At 43.4% G+C, this 25,575-nt stretch overlaps 3 protein-coding genes across 10 annotated transcripts; all 3 read right to left on the bottom strand.

Moving 5' to 3' along the window:
• Positions 1–1,036: 1,036 nt before the first annotated feature.
• LOC104584197 lies at positions 1,037–4,891 on the bottom strand. 3 transcript variants are annotated; one of them, XR_002965137.1, is made up of 7 exons: positions 4,766–4,891; positions 4,335–4,553; positions 3,633–4,238; positions 3,382–3,522; positions 3,161–3,286; positions 1,770–3,048; positions 1,037–1,325 (listed from the first exon to the last, which is right to left on the bottom strand). XR_002965137.1 is itself a non-coding variant. In XM_024461798.1 (6 exons), the coding sequence occupies exons 2-6, from the start codon at positions 4,419–4,421 to the stop codon at positions 1,840–1,842; spliced, it is 2,169 nt and encodes a 722-aa protein (XP_024317566.1). In that variant the 5' UTR covers positions 4,422–4,553; positions 4,766–4,891; the 3' UTR covers positions 1,765–1,839. The 3 variants fall into 3 exon arrangements, 1 of the variants encoding a protein (XP_024317566.1); XR_002965138.1 differs by having other exon boundaries at positions 1,037–1,308; XM_024461798.1 differs by lacking the exon at positions 1,037–1,325 and having other exon boundaries at positions 1,765–3,048.
• A 282-nt stretch (positions 4,892–5,173) lies between these two features.
• LOC100826773 (receptor-like protein kinase) lies at positions 5,174–10,572 on the bottom strand. Of its 2 annotated transcripts, none has more exons than XM_010236754.3 (3): positions 10,367–10,572; positions 6,009–8,977; positions 5,174–5,759 (listed from the first exon to the last, which is right to left on the bottom strand). In XM_010236754.3, exons 2-3 carry the CDS (start codon positions 8,968–8,970, stop codon positions 5,368–5,370), a joined length of 3,354 nt encoding a protein of 1,117 aa, XP_010235056.1. In that variant the 5' UTR covers positions 8,971–8,977; positions 10,367–10,572; the 3' UTR covers positions 5,174–5,367. The 2 variants fall into 2 exon arrangements, with proteins under 2 accessions (XP_010235056.1, XP_024317565.1); XM_024461797.1 differs by lacking the exon at positions 10,367–10,572 and adding an exon at positions 10,205–10,332.
• A 6,481-nt stretch (positions 10,573–17,053) lies between these two features.
• LOC100826148 (receptor-like protein kinase) lies at positions 17,054–22,119 on the bottom strand. 5 transcript variants are annotated; one of them, XM_014900064.2, is made up of 3 exons: positions 21,927–22,119; positions 18,108–20,991; positions 17,054–17,828 (listed from the first exon to the last, which is right to left on the bottom strand). In XM_014900064.2, exons 2-3 carry the CDS (start codon positions 20,983–20,985, stop codon positions 17,377–17,379), a joined length of 3,330 nt encoding a protein of 1,109 aa, XP_014755550.1. In that variant the 5' UTR covers positions 20,986–20,991; positions 21,927–22,119; the 3' UTR covers positions 17,054–17,376. The 5 variants fall into 5 exon arrangements, with proteins under 5 accessions (XP_014755550.1, XP_010235055.1, XP_014755551.1 ...); XM_010236753.3 differs by lacking the exon at positions 21,927–22,119 and adding an exon at positions 21,162–21,692; XM_014900065.2 differs by lacking the exon at positions 21,927–22,119 and adding an exon at positions 21,278–21,692.
• Between the last annotated feature and the right edge of the window lie 3,456 nt (positions 22,120–25,575).

Raw genomic sequence — 25,575 nt, 5'->3', positions numbered from 1 at the left:
AAAACCCCAAAACGTGGGCTATATAAATCACACAAACGGCCAAAACAGTGTTTTTTTTTACTGGTCCAAAACGGCCCAAAATCGTGTAGCTTGTGTCACAATCTCAGAATATCGGACGAAAGACAAAAAAAAAGTGGGATATGGCCCAAGAAAACAGTCAAAAAGGTTATTCTTGCGGACTTGCCCAAAACCGTGTACCAGACGGGGTGTAGGTGGTCATGATAACGAAAACTCTTGAACGAAAACCCTAAAAACATGAGACCGTCTGGAGATTCGCCAAGAAATCAGCCAAAAACCCCAAAATCGAACGAAAACCCCAAAAACATGATGAGGCTATTCTATCATCAACTTAATGACGGTCCCCTTCGGCCGGGACACCACCTCCCTCCGTGCCCCCTTTTGATATGATCCCTCTTCTGCTCAAACTTGTAAATTGCCTTTCGCTGATGACAACTGGCTTAAAGCAGCTCTAGTGATATGCACTGCAGCGCTAGCTCAGGTTGAATATAATGGTTGATCAATGATCACCATGTCATGTTGCCCGCAAAGCAAAACGATCCGAGCGATTTTTTTAAAAATGAACTGCATTTCTGGACATGAGAGTGGCTGTTAGTTACTGACACTCATTTGCAAGTTTTTCGAATGTACTCGATGGATGCATGTAGCTCTCAGTTCCATTGCATAACCATTAGCAACTAGTCAGTTCCGCGCCATTGCATATACACATGTTCAGGCATTGCAGGTTCCATCTCTGCCTCTTCAATTCCTTCATCTTCTCTGCACCTCAGCAAAAACCAGAAAGCCAGCAATGGTCAAGCATGCATCATCCCATGTATGTTCCTTGGGCTGCCAGTTTACTGGAGGTTCACAGTTTGCATTCGTGGACACAGAAAGAATTCAATTCAGACAGGAAAAACATCCTCTCCAAGAAAACAACCACGTACTGCTTCTGGAAGAAACAACAAGAAAGCAGCAGTTCAGTCATGGGGTGGGAGACATGTCCGTTTGCCAGATTCGCCGAGAAACTAAGGCCATATTAGTTCTTCAATTTTTTTCATTGCTGGAGCCCTGGTCGGGGCACATGATGCTGGAAACCACGCAAAGGAAGTCCTGGATACATATATATTATACATACTCTGCTCCAGTTTATAATGCAGATAGTAGACGCCAGTTAGATACATATTGTACATAGCTTACAACGTCAGCTTACAATCTACAGTTACACTTCCCTGAATTCTAGTACCGTCCCAGGTTCATAATTGATGGCATATTGGGTACGTGAGTCTTATTTTGCAACGATCTGCTTGTCTGGAAAATGGAGCAACCTGTGGAGTGATTAGGTCATATAGCGATTATAAGCTCAAAATCATCTCGGTGCTTCTAACAAAATTGACGGGGAAGAGAGGGAACTCATGCTAGCATAATGAAATTCAGAAGAAGAATTAAGTAATTCAGAACAAGTTGAGCAAAGCTCAGCACTTTTTTCTTCCTGAGAATCAAAGCCAGCTTAACTAGGCAACAAAAATAATGACTGAGAATGTTGTAATCTTTTATGCTTCCAACATGAATCATGAATTGATGATGATACCAAAACAAACTTTTTCACAAATAACAATATATCTTGGCAGCTTAGGAAAAGTTTGAGTTACTCATTTCTTCTTCAAATATTTCACAAGAGACCTAGACGTAAAATGAAAACAGCAAGCACGATGAAAACAAATTGTGCAATGCAGAGTATGAAACAAAACAATTTGCAGGAGTAACTTTACCGAAGATGACAATGACGATGCCCTTTTTCTCCATATTTGTTCATCAGCATTTCAGCCACTGAGCTGCCAGTCACGAGGACTTCTTAAGGCCCTTAACAGAAGAAGGATTTGCTACGGTCCTTGTGATGGTGCACTCGCTGTCTGAACTTGACGGAGTACTCAAATCGATAACAGGACTTCCTTCAAAAAAGTCAGTAAGGGGAGCCTTGTCCATGTTGCTGTCTCCTTTTGAGGGGCTCCCTTTATCATATAACATCATCACAGATGGCCCTCCTGGCAGCGGGAAGGCGGGCTGGATCACCATCTTATTCTCAACGAAAGACCTCTTTTCACAGTTTTTCTGTTGCATGCTCACTTTATCATATAGCATCACCACAGATGGTTCGGGTTGCAGCAGGCTGGCAGGCTGAATCGCCATCTTATCCTCAACGAAACATCTCTTTTCACTGTTTTTCTGTTGCATGCTCACTTTATCATATAGCATCACCACAGATGGTTCGGGTTGCAGCAGGCTGGCAGGCTGAATCGCCATCTTATCCTCAACGAAACATCTCTTTTCACTGTTTTTCTGTTGCATGCTCCCTTTATCATGTAACATCATCGCAGATGGTCCGGGTTGCAGCAGGGTGGTAGACTGAATCACCATCTTGTCCTCAACAGAACACCTCTTTTCACTGTTTTTCTGTTGTCTGCTCCTTGCCTGTGACATAGTGGTAGTAGGTGCCACCACATCCTCATGAACATTGGCTGATTTTAGTTTTTCCACATCTGGATTTTCTTCGTCGCACTGGCTCATTCTTCTTTCATCTCCCTCTGGAGTGTCTGAATCATGCCCTGAACCTTTGCTTATCACTTCTCCAGGTCTGTTTTTTCCATATCTAGGCTCTTTGCTCTTGTTGCTATTCCGTGTCACTGTGTTTTTTTGAGAATGAATCCGTGTCACTCTGTTAGAGTGCCAATCAGGATCATCTTCAGAGTCCGCGCTGCTTGAATCATCTGCATCGCCCTCCTCAGAACTTTCATCTTCACACTCGTCTTCTGATGCGTCTTCCATGTCCTTAGTTGCCAGCTCCGAACTTTCATCCGGGAGCGTGTCGACATCCATCAGGTCATCATCGTTATCCACATTATTATCTTCTGTCGTGGTAGCTCTGGTACTATATTTGCCAGCTTCTTTGCTGCCACCTTCAAGTCCAGAGACTTCGCGCATGAACTTCGAGAGCGCTTCTGTGATACTTGAACAAAGATTGGTTGTGGCATTGCATAAGACCTCCTTATTCTACAGGCAAAAAAATGTGGAAATGCACAAATTCAGTACAGGCAAAATGCGAATGTCAATTTTTCAACATAGGCATCTACTGTTTTTGCCAAAAATAAAAGGTTGTAGTTACCTTTGGGCAATACCCTGGTAGGACATTTGATGACACAAAATTTGCTATCGCTGAGACGTCTCCAAGCAGAAAAGACACACTTGACGTGCCCCTGGAGTTGACATCTCTTTTGGATTCCCTTTTCAACTACATATAACATTTGAAGCAGATACAGAGGATGATCAGGACATACACAAAAAGTGTCACCATCGCAGAAGAAAAGCTCCAAGAGAAGAACTCACACAACATTTCCCAAAAGAGGAATCATTCTTCATGTCCATTGCCATGACTTTATCGATAAGCTCTCTGTTCCACACAGATACTCGTGGTGTCTCACTGGGTATCTCCAAGTCGCGGGTATCAAGCGAGTCAAGATACAGAATCTGTAGCAAAAAAGAAGGGTTAAAACTAACTTCACTATGCTGAAGATAAAACCATTCCGATATATTTCCCCCCTGCTTGTGGAATCATTGCAGATATACAAAATGCTCACCACAAGATAGAAAAGGCAGCCCCCTACACTCCTCTTCTTGCCATAAGAAGAAACACACTTCCTGAGCTGCTCCACCACGAACTGGCACCAATTCAGCTCCCCAATTTTGCTGATGTCCACCAGTGACGGGAAGCACCGAGGGCTAACCTTCAGGCCACTGTTGGGGCAAAGGAACGTTGACAGCGCGATCATCATGAACGTACGGAGGAAATGCTCGTCGGCCTGCTTCATCAGTTTGATGGAATCCTCCAGGCTCACGATGGAGGGCATGCTAGAGACGCCATACTTGTCCAAGACGAAGCTGATGCTGTCCTCGTCCAGCCCGTACACGACATCGCGGCCACCTTTCGGGATGCTGAGCACCCGGTGCACGCTGTCGGCAGTGACAGGGATCCGGCCCCGGCGGCCGCCGGCGCGGATGACCAGCTCGCCGGAGTCGGCGTCGAACCGCCGGAGGAGCCAGGTGCAGAGCTTGGCGGGCAGCACGGGGCAGCGGAGCTTGAGCAGGCCCCCGAAGCCAGCGTCCTCTATGAGCTCGCGCTGCCCGGCGGTGAGGTGCAGATACAGCTTCATGAGCCTCGCCGGCGACGCGCGGTGCCTCACAGGCTGGATGAATCGAACAATTTCTCATTAATCGGGCGATCTACGAGAGAAAGAAGAAGAAGAAATGCAGTTGAGTGAAGCAGGAATTTGGGGCTTCACCTTGGGCTTGTCGCCCTGTCCATGGCGGTGGCTGCCGCTCCCCCATTTCCTCTGCTTGGATTTCCTGCTGGAAAGCCATCTGCCCATTTGCTTCTCCTGCCTACCCAGATGACAACGGCAGCGAGACGCCAAAAACAAATCCGAAAATCAAGTGGGGATTGAACTGCTCCTGCCGATCTAGAAATCCAATCAATCACCGCGAAAGAAATCCAAACCGACCTGGATTTGGAAGCAAACACCACACAGAAAAGGATGAGATTTTCACCAGCTAAAGCAAGCACATTGTGTCAACTGTCAAGAAAATAAAGAGAGAGAGAGAAAAAAACATGGCGAAATAAGGGGGACAACATCTCGTCCCAGCAAGAACGAAGTGTCAAAAGGTTAGCCCTAGGATGACTGGAACTGGAGTCCAAGCAAGCCGGTGAAGGTACCAGGGAGGGAGGGAGACGGCCGGAGCGTTCAGGAGAAGCGGCGGCGTCCGTACGTCATGGCGACAAAAATAATGGACTAATGGCGGCGAGTGGCGACGAACTGACTTGGGGGGGGGGGGGGGGGGGTGTGACGACTGAGGAGTGAGTGAACAAGGAGAGGTGGGTGAGTGGGAGTGACGGCCGCGTGGCCCGAGCTGTGCTGCCGCCACCTAGAGTTTCGCGCCATCCTCTGGTTTGAGGGACCCACGAGCCCACGAGCAGAAGACGGTAATGTTGGGCTTTTTAGCCCGTAACAGGCACGTTTTGCGGAATCCAGTCCGCCTGACTTTCTCCCACGGAGCCATCGCCGGAGAGGGACGCTACAGGTGTCCCAGGAATGCTCAGTTACATACATAGCATCTAGTTAGAAATTCCTCTAAAAAAAAAGCATCTAGTTAGAAATTAGTACCACTGCAAACTACTCATATCAAAGCTCAGTTGCCAGCATAAATCACCCAGTTGTAATCAGCCACAACCACTGCCAATTGCAGTAAGCCAAATCGAGACTACATTCTGACCACACACACCTGGGCAAAAGAGGTTCAACAGCCTAGTCACAAATGTTAGCCATCAGGACAAGCCACGCGACGGGAGCCCTGTTTCGCCTGCTTTGACGATGAGATGGCAGCAGCCCTAGCATCGGTCAGCTCCTTCACGACGTCGATCATTGACGGCCGTCGCCCCGCCTCCTTGGCGGCACATCTGAGAGCCAAGGACAGGACCTTGCGCACCTCCTCCATCTCGTCCGTGCCATAGACCTCGTCCATGAGGGCTGGGTCGCAGACGACCGCGACTTGGTCCTTGCCGTTCAGTGCGTGGTGCACCCATCTGGCAATGTCCATGTTGTCGGGGAACGAGGGATCCACCGCCATCTTTCTAGTTATCAGCTCGAGTAGTACAACGCCGTAGCTGTACACGTCGGTCTCGATGCTGCTCCTGGTGGAAAATGCCAATTCTGCGAGGAAACACACAGCCCATCAGATAACAGTTTTTCATCTGAAAATATCAAGATCATGATTTCAACAAGGTGTTCTGAACACATCTCAGTAGTATCAAAGCAGAAAGGTATGGCTGGCGTGGCGTTATGTAAAACTTCACTGAAACTTCTACAATTTAAAGTGTATCGACAATAGTCCAATTAGTTGCTGCATGCTAAAGCAGAATATAGGAACAGTTGTGCAATACTGCTTTGTTTCATGCATACCTGGGGCCATATATCCAGTGGTGCCAACGATCCCAGTGGTCTGTGGAGCAGCAGAAGACTGATCCATGATCTTTGCAATGCCAAAATCTGAGATGCGTGGCACCATGTCCTTGTTCAGCAATATATTGCTTGGCTTAATATCTCGGTGAATGATTGCAGGGATACAGTCATGATGAAGATACGCTAGACCATGGGCAGTTCCAAGAGCAATGTTATAGCGCACACTCCAGTCCAAGTTTGGCGTCGGCCCAACACCATGCAGAACATCATAAAGGCTACCATGTTCCATAAAATCATAAAGTATGAACCCACACTCACTTCTCAACCAAAATTCTTTCAGCTTTATCAAGTTCCTATGCCGAATTTTACCTAGTGTCTTCAGTTCTCTAATCATGCTTTTGTAAGAACCGTTGCGTGTGGAAATTGCAAGCTTCTTTATAGCATATACTTCCCCTGAACGCAATGTCGCCTTGTACACAATCCCATGAGCGCCTTTACCAATGATATACTTGGCATCAAAGTTTTCTGTCATCTCTATAACCTCATTTAATTTTGAAGAAGAGCCTTCAAGCAAATTACTGATTGATTTCTCACTTTTTGTCTTTGAAGCTCGAGTTTTTAGAAGGATGCAACTGAGTATAAGTACAAGTAGTGCTGCAAAGAACAATGAACCGAGAACTATAAGAGCAACCTTGAATCGGCCGTGTACTCCTCGTTTTTCTGATCCTCCACAAGGTTTCAAAACATTAGATCTCTTGCAAGAAGAATCACTGGCATGGCAAGAAATACAGAGACCAGAATTTCCTCTAAACGAACTTGCCATGGAATCCAGGAATTTCATAAGATACTCTGGCACTGGTCCACTGAATCTATTATAAGAAACATTCAAGGCATTCAGTAACCGCAGACCTCCTAATGTGGCTAGACCTCCAGTGAGGTTATTAAATGACAGATCTAAACTTTGCAGCTCTACCAAATCTCCCAGTAGTGTTGGAATATCACCCACTAGTCCATTCCTACTGAGGTTCAATGCAACGCCTAGTTTGATCAACTTTCCGAATGATGCAGGGATACTACCCCCAAGAATGTTGCCACCAAGTTGCAACTCAATAAGCATATGCAATTGCGAAAGAGAATCAGGTAAACCTCCACTGAATTTATTTTCCTGCAACCGCAGTTGTAACAGAAACTTCAGGTTGCTTACTGTCATGAGTGCCGAACCATTCAGAGAGTTGAAACTCAAATCCAGATAATACAGCTTGGAGCACCTAGAAATCTGCACTGGCAGTTCACCCAGTAGACTGTTTTGCGATAGATTAAGAAATCTCAAATTCACCAATTTTCCAATTTCACGTGGTATTGGACCAAAAAGCTTGTTATCTGACCAGTTTATCTTGGTAATATTTATGCATCCGCCCAAGCTTGCTGGAATGTCTCCACTTAAGGAATTATGACTCAGATCCATATAGTCCAGATTTGCACAATTTCTAAACTGTGGAATGGGTCCAGTAAGATTGTTGTTTTGGAGAATGATTCGTTCCAAACTTGGGCAATTCACAACACCGGATGGAATGCTACCATTGAGAAGATTAAACCCCAAGACGAACACTCTCAGACTTTGCCCTGAACAAATATTCGGTGGTATTGCACCGGTAAAACTGTTGTTGGTGAAATCAATTTGTATTAACCGGCTATTAACACCCAAACCTGGAGGTATGACTCCAGTGAAGAAATTATCAAAAAGTGTGATATTTTGCAAGAACTTCAACTCAGATAACACTAGAGGTAGCTTCCCAGTAAAACCATTTCTGTAAATAAGGACACTTTCCAGGCGCTTGATGCTCCAAATGTCCTCAGGGAACTCCCCGGTGAGGCGATTGTCGAACAGAAAGAGCTTCTGTAAGTTTCTCAGATTAGCCAGCTCTTTAGGAACAGTACCCACGAGCATGTTTGCATCCATCTCTAGCCACAACAGCAACCGACAATTACCAATCTCAGGAGGGATTGGGCCAGACAAGGAGTTCTGAGAAAGCAAAAGCCTGGAGAGGTTGCTCAATAGGCCAAGAGAAGCTGGAATATGGCCTGAGAGACTATTGTTGACAAGTGCAAGTTCTGTCAACCTACTGCAATTCCCTAGCCATGGTGGAATTTCGCCCCTTATCTGATTGAATGACAATATGAATTTCTCCAACTTGCAGTTCTCAAAACTGAAATCAATCTCTCCGTTGAGACTATTTGCAGTGGCATCAAAATTCTTCAGTCCTTTGACATAGCTCAACGTTTTCGGAATACTACCGCTCAAACGATTATATAGTAGATATACATCCTCCAACTTGCTGCAGTTGCCAATTGAATCTGGCAGTACTCCAGATAATGCATTGTAATGCAACCAAAGGTATTTGAGACTTGTCATCTCACCAATTGACGAAGGGATAGAACCACTGAGACTGTTGTCCTGGAGGTACACGTCCTGCAGAAACTTGCTATTGAACAACCTCTCTGGTATTTCTCCATTGAGGGAGTTATTGTACAACCAGAGTGATGATAGCTTTTTGATGTTGCCAAGGGATTCTGGTATTTCACCAGACAGAAAATTCCCAGAAAGATCCAATAGATCAAGCATACTACAATTGCCCAATTCTGGAGGGATTGGACCGGATATGTTGTTATTTGGCAAACTGATGACTTCTAGGTACTTTATAAGTCCAATTTGAGCTCCTAGTGAACCAGAAACTCCAGAAGATGATAGGTCAAGAGAGACCACATTATTCTTTTTGTCACAACCAATCCCGATCCAATTACAAGGAGTTCTATCAGAAGCATTCCAACTGTAGCTTATGGAACTTGGCAATATGAGATTTTTGGACAGTGCAAGAAGGGCTTGACCATCTAAATTCAAACTCCACGATGATGAAACGAAAGCGAAGAAGAGAAAAAACCAATTCGACAATAGCAGCCCCATTTTGTTCCTGAAATTTTTGTAAGAAGTTAGCATTAAGATTTTTCTCTAGGAAAAGAAAGATATTCAGAATTGTTTCACAAATACCTTACATCATGAGCATCAAATGACAAAATTTTATGCAATACCTGGTCACTCATACTTTAGAAGGAACAAAGCTATGTGCTATTTCTACCCGCAAAAAAAAAAGCTACTCCCTCCGTTCCATAATTCTTGTCTCAAATTTGTTCAAATATGGATGTATCTATTCCTAAGAAGCGTCTAGATACATGTAATATTTCGACAAGAATTATGGAACGGAGGTAGTATGTGCTATTTCCTAGCATACCATATGTACACTAGTCTCTAGATTATTTGACACTACAATACATGATGGAGACATCCTAGTGAGAGTTGTGTCTTAAAAAAATATACTCTCGTACATCTTCAATATAAGCAAATGTGCGGAATATTCAGCTATTTCAATCACAATTGAGAGTCCAGTAAAGTCAGACCACCAAGCGCCATCAATTCCAATTGATAGTTTAGGTAAACCAGGGATGCAAAACTCAAGACGCCAACACCAGAGCCGCTATCCTTATACCTGTCTTGGCAAACAACTCATTTATTTCAGCGAAAGCACCCGTAGCTGCTGCCTGCTGACAAGACCGTAGCAAAGAGATAAACCATGAAAGCAACTCAAAACAATTCCTATAGCAACGTTTTTTTTTCCTAATTCTTAGTTGCTTCAAATTTCTGAAAAAATGTCAGTAGTAAAATGTCGGTCCTAGTTGTATCTGGAGCGAATTCAAGACGAGGATGGTTGAACGCCGTCTTGGAATGCATGCAACTAACGAACAAAAGGCCGCTTATAAAAAAGTCGACGGAAAAAAAAATCCAAACCGAGGGGGTGAAAAGATGCTTAATTAAGCACACAGCTCTTTCCAAACAAAGAAAAATCATACTAATTGGCACTCTAATTCGACATCCAGGTGAGAAATGTGCACTCCCAAAATCTCCACGCGCTGCAGATAAAAATTTAGATCTCGTCTTACAAGCACGGCGCGCCCTCTTAAGAAAGCTTGTCTCAGCAGGCAACACCAGCAAAGTAGCATCGGACTCGCTCTCCCCTATTAGGCTAAAGACATTGCTTTGCGAGCTGCAATCTGGCAGATTCGGACGAGAAACGCGAAAAGGCCGTAAGCCGAGAACGGGAAGCAATGCAAGCAGATGGAGGCGAGAAAGATAGGAACCCTACACGGATTTCACTAATCCCCAGGATGAACAGCCAGCCAAATCATCGGCAGTTCCGCAAAGGCGCGGAACCACTAACTGTAACTCGACTCCCCGCGAGCGAAGCGAAGCGAGAGCACGTGCAGTAGAGAGAGACTAGAGATCGAGCGAGGAGAGCAGCGCGTACCGTCAGGCAGGGGGCAGATGGATGCTCCCGAGGAAGAAATGGGAGGAGGCCCTGCCAAATGCTGCTAATGGCTTGGAGTTCCGTCCATGGCGAGAGAGAGAGAGATAGGCGGTGGCACGGGGCTGCCGCGGGGGAGAGTAGTAGTGGGGTGTGGGGCCTGACGCGGCAGAGAGAGACGAGACGGCCCCAGCACGTAGTATTTACGTTTTGGTTCCCACACGCGTGCGTACGCACTTTAGATCGGTGGACGTTCGCCGGCTCTCTTTTCACATTTGGCTTTCTTTGGCTTTTGGTTCGGTTTGACGCAGCGAGCGGCCGAGGCTGCTCCGGGGCTTTAGAAAGGAAAGTACAGTAGTATTCAAGTGTGGCTGATTCGACCCTTTTGTGTACAAAACGACAGTGGGTGTGCCGACAAAAAGTATTTAGGAGCGGTACTTGGGGTAGGTCTGTTGTCCTGCACAATACTACTGCTGCAGCCTGGATGGCATTCCATTCCACTGGGTTAAAAATGGCCAAAGCTCTCATCCATCTGTGATCTAGCGGAGCCGCCCCCGGGTGGATTACCCGGGCTTCCAGTTTCTTCCGCTTGACTCGTCCACCGGGGTCCCTGTCGTCCTTTGCATCCGATCCGGATCGGGCTCAATACAATGATGCGACTCCGTACCATCTCAAAATGTCTTTAATTTATTCAAATATGAATGTATCTATGCATAGAAAACGTCTAGATACATGTAATATTTCGACACTTAACGTGGGACGGAGGAAGTACATTCCAATGATTAACAACGTCGAAATAAGTTGCCATGTTCGGTCTTTGGGAGGTTACAACTTAATCCATGAATGAACTCTAGTCTTAGTGAGGGGTACCAAATCACATCAAGAGTTGAGCCTGGTAAGCAATCTCAGCACAAAACTTGTGTTTCTTACGAGTGATATTCCCTCCGATCCATAATAAGTGTCTTGGATTTAAAACTTTTACTAACTTTGTGAGTACTTTTTACATAAAATTTAATTAGAAGTATATATAGGAAAATTTGCTCTTTCTTCTTCCTATAAAAGCAGGTAGATGCTCTACGTGCAACTTCGAATTACCCGGCATGTACCTGCGTTGGTATAGTACTCCAGTTTTGTTACAAAGCGGGCAAGTGGTTTCAATTTTATACGTACCGGCCTGTATAGCGACGTCTATGCTTTAAGATAGGATAAGCGCGTCTTGCCGCGTGGCCAAATGAATTTTTTATTTATTTATTCAGCCTATTATCACCATCTTTCGGTGGAATAGAATTTGCTATATGGACATACTGAATGATTCAAAAGTAACTTATTATTTAGCAAATGCTAAAAAGTATTTTCTTTGTGAATGCTTCCATTAAACAAAAGTTCCTATGACAATAAAAGTAGTTCAGACATTTTATTAATCTAAGATGCAGCCAAATAAGAGAATTCAGTGAATGCTCTGATACTTGGGACTGATCAGGTATCTGGAATTAACGAGGTCGCGGAACATATTTCTTAACCTACTGAAATCTAGGACACTGCTCCAACAATACTCATCATCTACAAATATGATAATACTCCAGTAGGTCATTTTAAAAAAATTAACCAATCTTCACTTATATATCAGATAAAGATCAAAGGCAGGCAGTGAATGCTGAAAAATGGAGACCGCCGTTCAAGATTCTACAATAAATAAAGAAAACATACATGTTCCACAAGGATATGCAATCATGATTCATCAAGACAACATTTACGTTGTTGCAGAGAATTCTACCCAAAGGATGAAAAGTAATGCTGGGTTCACCAGCTACCTTGGTTGTATGTGCCAAATACTCAGTTCAGGATTATTCAAATAAGGTATAATCATGTTTGAATAGCGATACCACCAGCGGATCTACAACTTCAAGTGTGTCCATTTCCAAGGCTATTGTTGCAGTTTACACAACGGTACGTTCTCTCTGAATTAAGCAGATATTGTTCCACAACCTCAGAATTACCATCTGGCACATATGAGTGATCTAGCTTGACACACTGAATGACAAAAATTCTAATGAGAGAGACAGGGTAGAAGCAGAACCATGAGCTCATCTTGTTCTGATAATGACAAATCTATCATGTTGATCTTCTCTACAGCCAGGAGCTGTGTATAAAACAAGAAATGCATGGCATACAAAATAAAAATAAAAATATGGCCTGTGCAAAATTTATACCTTCGCTATCTAAGAAAATGACAACCTTAGCACACTAATGAAAAATTAACTTTTTTTAGAAGTCATGTGAGACTAAGAATACCCCCTCCTTGCACATCCAACTATAGATCTTATCAAAAGAACGAGCATAGCTACAACCCTCAAGAATGGAAGACAAGCTGCCTCACCGACAAGCAAGGGCAAGTAGTCAATTTAGGCTCAGTTTGGTCTGTGTTGCGCTGAACTTATTTTATAATTTGCTCTGGAAAAATACACACGGAAGCAGAAAAAAGTTGGTTAACCAAACACAAAAATAGGCAAAAGCTGGTTGGAAAAGCTGGATTATCATAATCCACCTCAATGCCAAACTCCCCCTTAGTATATTCAGTCAAGCAGATTAAGCACAATTCAGCCATTGGGGCTCTAAAAAACTAGAGAAAACTTCAGAGCTTATTCCAGAAGAAGTTTAAAATGTAGAATGGTAACAATGATCCGCTTGAGCTGACAACAGTTTCATAGCTGGCTATCAGGGAAATCACAGGACATTGTTTGGGACTGCAAAATGTCATACATTAATTTCCTAGTAGCTACCATTATTATTGCTTGAGAAAGCCTCACGGCCTGTGAAACCCCAGGTTTCTAAAACTCAAATTACATATTTCTAACACCATATATCACAAAAATAATACAAAGTCTTTATTACAAACAAGTATTTCAAAATTTTCAAAGAAGTCATTTTCAATTTTACATTTCAGCCCTTGGACAATTTCTTAGCAGCCAAGAAATCTTTTTGTGGGCCCAAGTGCATGGATGCCATTTGTCACTTTGTGCTTGCCATTTGGCACATTCCAGCACACACTGCTGTCATCATGGTACACAGTACAATACGCCCTATAAATAGGGAGTACTTTTTTTCTATTGTGACCTTTTCACCACCTTTCCACCGAACACTTTCCTTCACCTAGCTCCATTGCTGCTACTTGCTGTTGTGTGTTGCTGCTTCTTCATGTTGTGTGCTGCTGCTGTGTATTGAAGGTAAAATATAATGTCACTTTAATTTGCCTTTGCATGCTCTTGAATGAAATTGTTGGCACATTACTGTGGATTAAAATGCATGTCTGAGTAGTACATTAAGTGATTAGGAGTAAAACACAATGCTTAAGAGAAAATAATACCCTCACTCTGCTACTGTTTAGAACTAGATCACATAATCACTTTGCTAGATTAATCACTATTTTGTTTGCTCTTGTGTGCATCTGCTTGTTCACTATAATTTAGCACTTAGATACATGGCAGTACATTGTTAGGATATATTTCACCCTAGTTTATCAGCATCTTTTTGTTCTCATGCACATGGTGTTGAGTTACTAAATCAAATCCTCTGCATGTTAACAACTATTATCTTTTTCAAAAACAACAGAACATAGTCAGCTCAAGTAAATCAAGCAACACTCACATATTAATTTTCCTTAATTGACCACCTAATACTACAAGCAACCACAAAGAGTAGAACTTGCTGTCAAGGAGAGAGAGGGACTTAACTTGTCTGTTAGGAGAACTTAGAAGTAGGCCGCGCACGCTGGACAGCCGGTCCCAATGCCGGCGAGCTGGGGAGGAGGAAGTGTAGCCCCAGCTTCGCCGTCGCCGGTGACGGCGCCTTGACGCCATCACACCTCCTTGTTGGTATTGTAGCTTAGCGTGTAGACGACCAGTAGGTGGAGGAGCACCGTGGTAGCAGGGAGACGACGTGGTGGACCTCACCGGAGCCAAGGTAGACGGCGCCGGCCATGGCAGCCCAAGAACTTGGTTTACAAATTTGGGACGAGTAGATGTCGATTGGTAGAAATTAAGTTGGGGATCTAGTAGAGGAAGGAGAGACGAACCCGGAGCTGGCCTCATAGTCGCCAGACATGGCCAGAGCAGGGAGATCGAGCTGGTGGCGGCGTACTGCGCTCGCTCGGGAGAGAACGAGGAAAGAGAGGCAGGGAACGAGAGAGAAAAAGGAGGAGGAGGAGAATAGATGCGGTCGGTGAAGTTTGCGCAGTGCTTTATTTTTATTTTATTTTTCTTTTGCCTTCACAAATCGATGACACGCTGGGTGGATTAGTACTACTTGCTGCTGGTTTCTTCTCACACACACATGTTTATTCCTCTCATCTGTTTGGCTTAGATATAGAATAGGAAAACTAGTGTAAGTTATTGCACGTATGCTTTTTATTTTTATTTTTTCTTATTACTTTGTTGGTTAGAAACTTTTGTTAAACATGTGTATGAATTAAATATTAGGAGTTGACTCCGGACAAGTAGGATACCCGGACGGTATTTCTGAGTTGACCGGAGCGGTACCAGGCAAGTCGCATCCCTTGAACATGTCTTCGAAAATGATTTATGAAACTCGGCTTATTTCGAAATTCTTGCATGCCACCCAAAAAAAAGATTTATAAATAAACATGTAAGTGGATCCGGTGGATCCACTAGTATGGTCAGTATTAGGTGGGCCGACCCGGACAGGGTTACGGCTTAAGTGTAATTCGGTGGGTAGGGAGCTCAGGGTTCGGAGCAACCAGGATAGGGTTGGCGGAAAGTCAGAGCTCTTCTACATAGGGAAACCACATATAAGGACAAACCAACTGGCGCTTACTTCAAAAGTGGCGCAGACCGTACTGACCATAGACCTGGAATGGGACAGGCTGAGCCGAACCATGCCAAGTAGCTGCCTCTGCCCGGGTGAGAAGGTGACTGTATCCGGGTAGATGCAGACACCCTAGGGCGGGACCTACCGGTCAAGGGTCTCGACCCGCGGGCCTACGTAAGGCAAGGTGGCGAAGCAGAGGTAGTGTATGGGCTGGTTCTGGTTCTGGTTCCTTGGTCTAGTCGTGTGCATATGATTAGTGCGCCGACGAGTATTGACCAAGTGATGCTATGGGAAAAGCAGTACACCTCTGATCAGAGTTAGATGTGATATCACTCCTAACTTCCGGGTTTGGAAGTGCGTCGTGTGGGTTTTCCTCTAACACAGGATGTAAGATCCCACGTCGATCTGCCGCCAGTAGATTTTTCAAATAAAATATGGTTTTCAACAAAACACTAAAAGAAATAACTTATTTTTGAATATAATTATTTTCGGTCTGACGGCTTGATGGTCGTCAAGGTTAGCTCATGCATAATGATGTCCGGCGACTTGCGGAGTACGTATTTTCATATGTACTCAGCCTTGCTTCATATGTTGTTTTCAGAACCAATGATCATGGTGAGCCCCAACAAGGTAGAGGCCGATACTTATGATGAGTCCGGTCCTTACTATGAATATGCTGAAGTGGAGTATGAGTATGAGGATGCCGCTGGCGAAGATGATGTTGCGTAGACCACCAGGAGGATAGTTCAAGATGGCCTAATAATGTCTAGATTAGAAGCACCTCTTACCGTAGTGAGACTTGGAGACACTTTGAGTGTCCTTGTAATAAGACACCGTCTGCGAACGGTGAAGGTTTCTATTGTACATGCTACTGTTTTCCTCAAGTTGATCTTGGCGCAACTTTGTACGTGGCGATTCTTTCGTTACGGTGACGTTGTCAGAAGTAACGGGGCGTCACACGGCCAATCATCAGGTAACTCCAAGAGTACAGGACATTGTTTGCTTTAGGGACTGCAGAATGTCATACATTAATTTCAACAATTTGAAAGAATGCAAGTCTTTCCCAATATATTAATGCAGCATGTAGGGATGAAAACAAAATGTATGTGGATGAATTTAACGAACCATTTCATCAGTGAGCTGAAAATAGCAATGGTTTTAGGGTTTGTGATAACTCAGATAACAATTCTTGTTCTGGATTCATGGCGAGCAACAAGAATAACCAAAACAAATAGAAAAACATGTATGACCAAAAACTTCCCATGCATTGCTGGTTGTGAAATGAAATAAAGTGCCCAGTGCTGCCTTTCAAATCGTCCAAGCCACTATAAGCAACAGGAACGGTAGTGGGAACCCATCAGCCGAAACACGCCGCCGACGAGCACCACACGAAGAACCAACCTCTAGCTCAACAGCAGAATCGGCCGAAGCACGCCGCCGACAAGCACCAGACAATGAATCAACCTCTAGCTCAGCACCTGAAAAAATACCCAAACCGGAAACCATGGCCAAGAACCAAATATCCCCATGCGTAGAAAGTGAGGCAAAAACCAAAGCCACAAGAAAGCAACTCAGAAGAACATCACTACAAATAAATCCAAAAGAACTACCAGCCTGCTTCACACTACGCCGCCAACCAGGAACAGAAGAACGCTCCATGCTAGCTATAACCAATCACATAATAGGATATCGAACTGACAGTGGCACTAAGTCACCCAAATAGAAGCACCTGAGGCACCAACAGCAGCACAGAAGAACATACAGAGCACACATATGCAGCAAATAATCACAACAACAACAGATCAAGACACTCAATCAGATGCTCACTATGGGTACGAAAATTGTCGAACCTCAATGGAAAGAGTCTTGCAAAAGCTTGCAGAATCACTGAATAAAACCAGTGGCTATGAAAATTGCTTTTTTCTTCTTGGAAAGGGTGATTCCATTTCAACAGAAGATAGCTTTACAAAGGGAATAGAGCCAAATCTTGAATAGCACTAAGCATTACAATTTTCGGGAGGCTTATAGTTATACCTGCTACTGAACTCTAACAAAGTGTGTAGGTAGAGAATTGACGAGGCAAAATACACAGGAGTTGCTGAAGTACCTTTGTGCCAGCTACGGTGCCACCTGAAACATCTCTTCTTTTCTCCCAGCATCCTCTTCCGAAATTGCTTCCTCTGCAATCCCTAAGAACTGTTGGTGACACTGTTATCTCTGTTTACTGGAACTGCTGGAACAAAACAAGAGGGTGCTTGGTTGCGAAGAGAACTGCTGGAACCAGATATCTCCTGCTTCGACAGGGATAAATCATCACGCCTAGAATGTGTCAGCTCTTTCACAACGTCCACCATGGAAGGCCTCTGTCTTGGGTCCTTGGCGATGCATTTAAGAGCTATCGACAGCACACCGCGTACTTCCTCCAGTTCAGCAGTTCCACATACTTCACGCATAAGAGCTGGGTCGGACACAGTTTCGACTATATTGCCCTCGTTCAGCGTGGAGGATACCCAGCTAACTAGGTCCAGGTTATCAGGAAATGAGGGATCCAGGGCCATCTTTCTCGTAATCAGTTCAAGTAATACCACTCCGTAGCTATAGACGTCGAATTCGATTGTACTCCTGGTTGAAAATGCCATTTCTGCCAGAAACCATAAGGCCCATTAGATATCTGTAAGTAATGCAAGTGCCCTATTAAAAATATGAGCAGAAACAAACTATGGCTAAGTGTATATGTTCAGTAGCATTTTCATTTATCAGTTCCAGGCTATACACACAAACAACTGGTTATCAAAACCTTTTAACAAACATACAGTATTAAATCCGTGTGCATGATGCTCAAACGAATAAAAGAAGAAACATATAAATAATTTAATGATCAAGATAAAAACATGTGCCATGTTTCGTCTTCCGTTCATACCTGGGGCCATATATCCAATGGTGCCAACGATACCAGTGGTCTGTGGAGCAGCGGGGGACTGATCAATAATCTTTGCAATGCCAAAGTCCGAGATATGTGGCACCATGTCCTTGTCCAACAGTATATTTTTTGGTTTGATATCACGGTGAATGATGGCTGGTTGACAGTCATTGTGGAGATAAGCTAAACCATGAGCTGTACCCAGAGCTATATTATATCGTATACTCCACTCCAATACTGGTGCTTGCTCAGTCCCATGGAGAACATCATGTAGGCTACCTTTCTCCATGAATTCATACAGGATCAGCCCATACTCACGTTTCAACAAAAAGTCCTTTAATTTTACCAAGTTCCTATGCCTAATATGACCAAGTGTGTTCATCTCTCTTATCATGCTTGCATTCAAAATCTTGGTGGCACCAGACACAAGCTTTTTCACAGCATATACTTCTCCTGACCTCAGTGTTGCCTTGTATACAGTTCCATGGCCACCTGTGCCAATGATGTACTTGTCATCGAAGTTTTCAGTTGATTCTATAACCTCAATTAGTTTAGAAGAAGACTCGCTAAGGAATTTAGCTAACCCTCCCTCAACCTTAGTCTTCGAACATCTGTACTTCAAGAAAATACAAAGTATCAGCAATGCACCAACAAGAACTGAACCAAGACATATCACAGCTATCTTGACTCGGCCGAGTACTCCTCTTTTGCTCGATTGACTACACAGTTTCAAAACATTAACTCCCTTGCAAGAGGAATCACCATCATGACAAGAAATACAAAGGCCTGAATTTCCATTCAAGGGACTTGACGTGGAATTCAGAAACTGTAAAAGATTTTCTGGCACTGGCCCGCTGAATTTGTTGAAGGAAAGATTCAAAGCATACAATGAGCCTAGACTTCTTAAAGAATCAAGCCCTCCAGAAAGATTATTAAACGACAAATCTAAACTTGCAAGATCCACCAAGTTGCCTAATTGGGACGGAATGTCACCCATCAGGCTATTGCTACTAAGGTTTAGTGCAATACTCAATTTTTTCAAAGATCCTACTGATGAAGGGATATTACCCCCAAGAACATTGCCACCAAGCTGCAGCTCGATTAGCATATTTAATTGCGAGATACAATCTGGAATGCCACCACTGAATTTATTCTCCTGCAACCGCAGTTTTGACATATACCTCAGACTGCATAGTATTATAAGCGCAGAACCATTCAAAGAGTTGTGGGAGAGGTCAAGACTTTCCAACTTCACTAATTGTCCAAGTTCGGTTGGTATTGGACCAGCAAGCTTGTTTCTAGACCAGTCTATGTATGTCATTTTCACGCATCTTCCAAGACTTGCCGGAATATCACCACTTAAGAAATTGTGACTCAGATCTGTAAAGTTCAGATGTGCACAATGTCCAAATTGTGGAACTTGTCCATTAAGACTGTTGTTCTGGAGACGAACTCGTATCAGACTTGAACAGTTGGCAACATTGGATGGGATGGTACCATTGAGAAAATTATTCCCCAAGTTCAAGACCTCCAATCTATTCCCTGAACAAATGTTCGGTGGGATTCCCCCAACAAAACTGTTATTTGTGAAATCAATCTCTACTAAAGGGCTATTCATCCCAAACCCCGGTGGTATGACTCCGGTGAACAAATTGTCCAATAGTTTCACAAACTGTAGGTGCTTCAATTCGGCCAACATTGGAGGTAGCCGGCCAGATAAGTTGTTCCTGTACAACAGGACATACTCAAGGCTTTGAATGCCCCAAATATCCTGAGGGAACTCCCCAGTCAGGTGATTCTCGAACAGAAAGAGACGCTCCAACTTATTCAACTTAGCTAGTTGTTTTGGAACGGTGCCCTCAAGCTGGTTTGCACCCAACTGCAGCCACACCAATGACCGACAGTTGCCGATCTCAAGAGGGATTGGCCCAGTCAAGGAGTTCTGAGTAAGTATAAGAACTGAGATGTTTCTCAATAAACCTATTGAAGTTGGTATCTGTCCGGAGAATCTATTGTTGTAAAACCCAAGTGTGGTTAAGCTGCTACAATTGCCCAGCCATTCCGGGATTTTTCCACTGATCTGATTCGAAGATAACACGAAGTCTTCCAGTTTGCAGTTCTTGAATTTAAAAGAGATGTCGCCTGTAAAACCATTGTTGCTGACATCCAAGAATATGAGTCCTTCCATATTGCTCAAGGATTTTGGAAGACTCCCATTCAATTTATTATCGTACAGATATAGATTCACCAACTTGGTGCAGTTGCCAATTGAATCTGGTAGAACTCCAGATAGCATATTCCCATTCAATCTAAAGTATCTAAGACCTGTCATTTCACCAACTGATGAAGGGATCGAACCATTGAGTTTATTGTTGTCAAGAAACACCCGCTCCAGAAATTGGTTCTTAAACAATCCCTCAGGTATCTCCCCACCGAGGGAGTTGCTGTACAATGCGAGTTGTGATAGCTTCTTAAGGTTCATGAAGGATGCCGGAATTACACCAGAGAGGCTGTTATTCGACAGATCCAATAGAGTAAGCACAGTACAGTTGCCCAATTCAGGAGGGATTAAACCAGAGATGTGGTTACTTGACAGGTCAAGCTGTTCCAGGTACTTTATGCGTCCTATCTCAGGACCAATGGAACCAGAAACTCCATAATATGATAGATTAAGGTGAGCCACATTGTTCATCTTGCACTGAACTCCCTTCCATTCACAAGGAGTTGTATCATGAGAACTCCAATTCGATCTTATCATGTCAGGTAGTATGAGCCTCTTGGAGAGAGCAAGGAGGGCAAGGCCATCTGAACTCAAACTGCAACAGAGCGACATTAAGTTAAAGAAGAAAAGCAACCAATGCCATAAAATCAGCCCCATCAGTTCCTGAAAAAACATAAACCTGGGATAAGTGAACAATAAAGTGTCTGTATTTCTTCATTACACGTATAGTTAGAACACAAATACACAATTCAACAAGACCATAGCAACAAGTGTTAATCTACGCTAAATGCATAATGATTAAGATGAGAAGAATTCCAAAGTAGGGGAGAAACCTTCCATTCCAATATATGCTTACGGTTAAGCAACTGATTCGGTGATCCAGTTCGAATCAGTGGTAACCTGGCAGAAAGTGGTCAAGAGGTATAGAATTTAACGGAGGAGCAGTTACTTTCCTCTCCGCCGTCGCCGCCGCCGCCGCCGCCGCTTTCGCCTCGGCGTGGATCGCGTCGTTCGTCGAGGCGGTCGCTGTTGTGCGTCCTCGGATCGGCCCATTAACTACCGGACTCCTAGATTTGAGACATAGCGGGCCGGACTGTTTCAAATGAAGCCCACATATTCTTTCATGCGATCACCTTCTCTAGTTCTTTCCTCTGTCCTTCCCATTCCCCTCCTTCTTTCCTCTGTTTCTGCCTAATTTCCTTCAGAGCTCCTGTGCTCTGAATCTCCTTCATCCAACAATCCACTGTAGCAAATGGAGCCACCACGATAACGGTTGCTGACACTTTACCCACAAGTCCGAAACACCGGCACAACGGGGGTCCGAATTCCGAAATCACACGGATTTATCAAGAAACCCGTCCAATGCTCCCAATCGTTTCGGCATGGAAAACTACCAAAGCAGAGTCTCATTTCAGCACGCAAGAAAATATATGAGTCAAGCACTACATCTGGCCCCCATTGACCCCTCTTAACAACAGTACCTCCAGTATAAGAAATTTTGAAGGATAAAAGTAAGTGTCCAGCAAGCCAAAAGGAAGCAAAAAGTTCAGTCGAAAAAAATGCTAAAACACAAATAGAGCCAGAAACATGCAGCCTACCAGCAAATCAAGATCCTGCGGGCGTCCGTTCCTCTTGCTGCAAATTCTCTGAGGCTTGCTAGCTAGGACGTGGCTACCGCTGCTCTACTCTGCAACAGCTGTGAGGAGACAGACCATGGCTGGTGAGGAAGGACATGGCGAAGGGGACAAGCCAGAGCACGGTTCACGCAGCATATCATTCATTGCTACGACTTGGGTCTGGGATAAACAAATCGGGCATCACATCACATGGAGACACAACTTTCACGTTGGCATGGATATATTTTACTCACACCGCGTTCCGAGTAACCGGTATAGTAGTTAGAACAAATGGATGGAAGAATAAACAACACTGAAAAGGAAAGGAATGACAAGGATGAGATCCAACCATAAAAAACTGAGCATCATCACAAAACTGGTGCCGGCTAAATGGCAAAAGACTATCCATTTGACTTGACCGTCCGTTTTGGAAAAATCTTGTGCGACAAACTAATTTATTTGTCTTATGGCGGTAATCTCGCAAGATTATTACTCCTTATTCCGAACAATTTGACTATATGGTCGACAACGTAAAGCACCAGTACGGCTACCTCAAGATCCCGTGGTAAAAAAATTCGTGACGGTGGAATCTTAAGTCAAGAAGTGCTAATTATTTATGTAATCTGTAAACTCTACTCCCTCCGTTCCATAATTTTTGTCGAAATATTACATGTATGTAGACACTTTTTAAGAATAGATACAGCCATTTTTGGACAAATTTGAGATAAGAATTATGGAACAGAGGGAGTATAAAGTTGAAACCCACTAAGTGCAGTTAATTTAGCAAGCTTGACATGCAGTCTATCCACATCAGCATTCATCTAATCTACTGCATGCAATTTTCGTTTTTTTAGAGGAATCTAATCTTCCATCCGCACGGTCGGAATCGCTCGATTTCTTCGTGCATGCCACACACGGCGTTTTCTTCTTGCACGTGGGCTGTTGAAAGCCCAGCAGTCCTAACTGGTTTTGTTCTCGCACAACACATGCATCGTGTTGAAAAAACACAACGCATGCACCGAATTTCACAGCTCGCTTCCCTCGTGTAGCCCATATTGGTTTCGTCTGTTGGGTTCTCCGCAGTCATGTGGCTTCAGTTTTTTCATTTTATTGCTTTCACTATGACGATCCATTTTTTTTGTCATTATGTCTTTGTTTCATATAAATATAAAAACTCTACAAATACCCGTTCATGATTGTCTCTCTCCTCCGGGCTTCTCCTTATTCATGCGCCTCCCTCTCTTTTAGCACACAATGGCCTCTGCCTTCTATTCTCAAGTGATATTCTCATCTTCTCAACTGAGAACCTTCAAGAACTGGTGCAAAGTTTGCCCAAGCGTGGCATGACATGCAGTTGCAGCCATGGGTGGATCCCATGTTACATCGGCCCTACAATAATCCTTTACAGGTATCTTACCTTTACCGTTTCTGATTGTAGGTTAAATTTTTGGTTGAAGCATGACCCCTATTCGTGTGATAGCCATGTGTTCATTACTTTATTGTGTCTGTTGGTTTCGGCGTCCAAGCCCTTGCAATTGCAAAAAAAATATTATCACCGGAAACAAATTCCGCTTCATTAGTTCATCGGCTACGTTCTAAAGGAAAACTTTTTTATTTTGTTTACAAATGATTTGATAACTATATTCTCATATGTGGAATCTAATTTGCAGGCGATGAGGCAAGCTATCATCATACCCACAGATCGCTAGGAATAAGTGTAGAAGCTTCCAAGTCAATTTTTCATAAAAAGAAAGAGGGAGAAAGAGCCGCTAGACATATGTGCATGTATTTTAAAATTTAAATACACCAGCTATGTCCATGTGAAACTATGGAGTGTCACTGCCAATATATAATTGCATAGCAATTGTTATTCCGCTTCCAACCAGAATATGTAGTTAAAATTTACCAATATGTAATTAAAAATTATATTTTCACAAAAAAATCAACAATATGTTTTTTGCAACGTGATGTGCATTTTTGGCACTTTTGCACAGTGATACGTTACAAATACCCGCAGCAACGCGCGGGGTATAATCTAGTTTACTCAAAATACTAAAACCGTTGGCTATACCCCGGTCAAAACGGTGAATTTTTTTTCTGAACATGCAAAAAACATCCCAAAACAGTATACCATAGGTCACCGTATTGGAAAACTACGGGTTATGCCCACAAAACAACCGAAACAATGTTTTTTGACAGGGCTGAAACCATGTACCAGTGTCACGATCGCGAGAAATCGGCCAAAAACACACAAAAATGTGGCCCATGCATACGGCTAAAGAGCGATTTCCATAGTTAGGCAAAAGCAGGGGTTGCTATCGGAAAATCGGCCAAAAACCATTCACAATAACCCACGAAAACGTCAAAAACATTGATTTTCCTAAAACGGCCAAAACCAACCCGACACTATGTACTAGGGGTTAAAGATGTTAAAAATCAACCTAAAACCAAAAACCCGTTTGAACCCCGCAAAAACCTCCAAAACAATGGTTTTTTGTCGACCAACAAAAAAAGTACTAAAATCGTGTACTGGTGTCACGGTATCATAGAATCAATCGAAAACCCAAAAACTATCGAAACAATGATTTTTGTCGACCCGACGAAATCGCCCCAAAATGGTATAGCCAATCTCAGAAAGTTGGCCAAAAATAAAAAAAAAACTATGTGGGCTATGCCCATCCAAACGACAAACATTGATTTTTGTCGAGTGTTCAAAAACGACTCGAAACCTTGTGCCAGTATCACGATATCAGAAACTCGGCTGGAACGCAAAAATTGTGGGTGGGTTATATAACCCACGAGAGAAACGCAAAAATCGTGAATTATAACCCACGAAAACAGCAAAAATTGTGATTTTCCTAGACCGACCAAAAATGGCCCGAAACCGTGTACTGTGAATCATGATATCAGATAATCACCCGAAAATGTGTGCTATAGCACGCAAAAAGGGCAAAAAAAAAAGGTGTTTTTGTCATCTGAAAAAAGGCTTGAAGCCGTGTACTAGGGATCACGATATCCAAAAATGGACCAAAACCTAGAAACTGTAGACTATTGGTCTCGAAAATGACCAAAATGGTTAAAACAATTGACTGGTCAAAAACCCTCGGAAGCTTGTACCATGGTCCACGATGTCAAAAAATCAGACAAAATCCATGGTGTATAGCCTTAAAAAGGTCAAAAATGTGACTTCTCTAGACAAACAAAAAACGGCTTGAAACCGTGCACCGACGTCAAAATATGAAAAAATCAGTCAAAACCAAAACCGCGAGCCAAAACGATGTTTTTTGTCGACCTGCCAAAAACAACCCAGAATAGTGTACGCTTGTGTCACAAATATATAAAAAAATCAGCCAAAACCTTCGAAAACGTGGGACATGTCCCATAAATACGGTCACAACATTGATTTTTGTCGATCAGCCAGAAACGGTCACGATATCACCGATAGTCCAAAAACTGGGAGTTCTAGAAGATTGATTGTGGACCGGCCAAAAAACAACACAACCGTGTGCTATCAAATCGATGAAATCTGAGAATACCATATCCCAAAAGAAAAGAAAAGGCCGTTCTAACTGATGATAAGAGTATGCTATCACCCAAAATCTGTGAAAATTGAGAAATTTTCCAACGAAAA

This window comes from Brachypodium distachyon, chromosome 3, assembly GCF_000005505.3.
Source record: "Brachypodium distachyon strain Bd21 chromosome 3, Brachypodium_distachyon_v3.0, whole genome shotgun sequence".
Taxonomy (NCBI): Eukaryota; Viridiplantae; Streptophyta; class Magnoliopsida; order Poales; family Poaceae; genus Brachypodium; species Brachypodium distachyon.
This window is presented reverse-complemented; position numbering and strand designations above follow the sequence as displayed.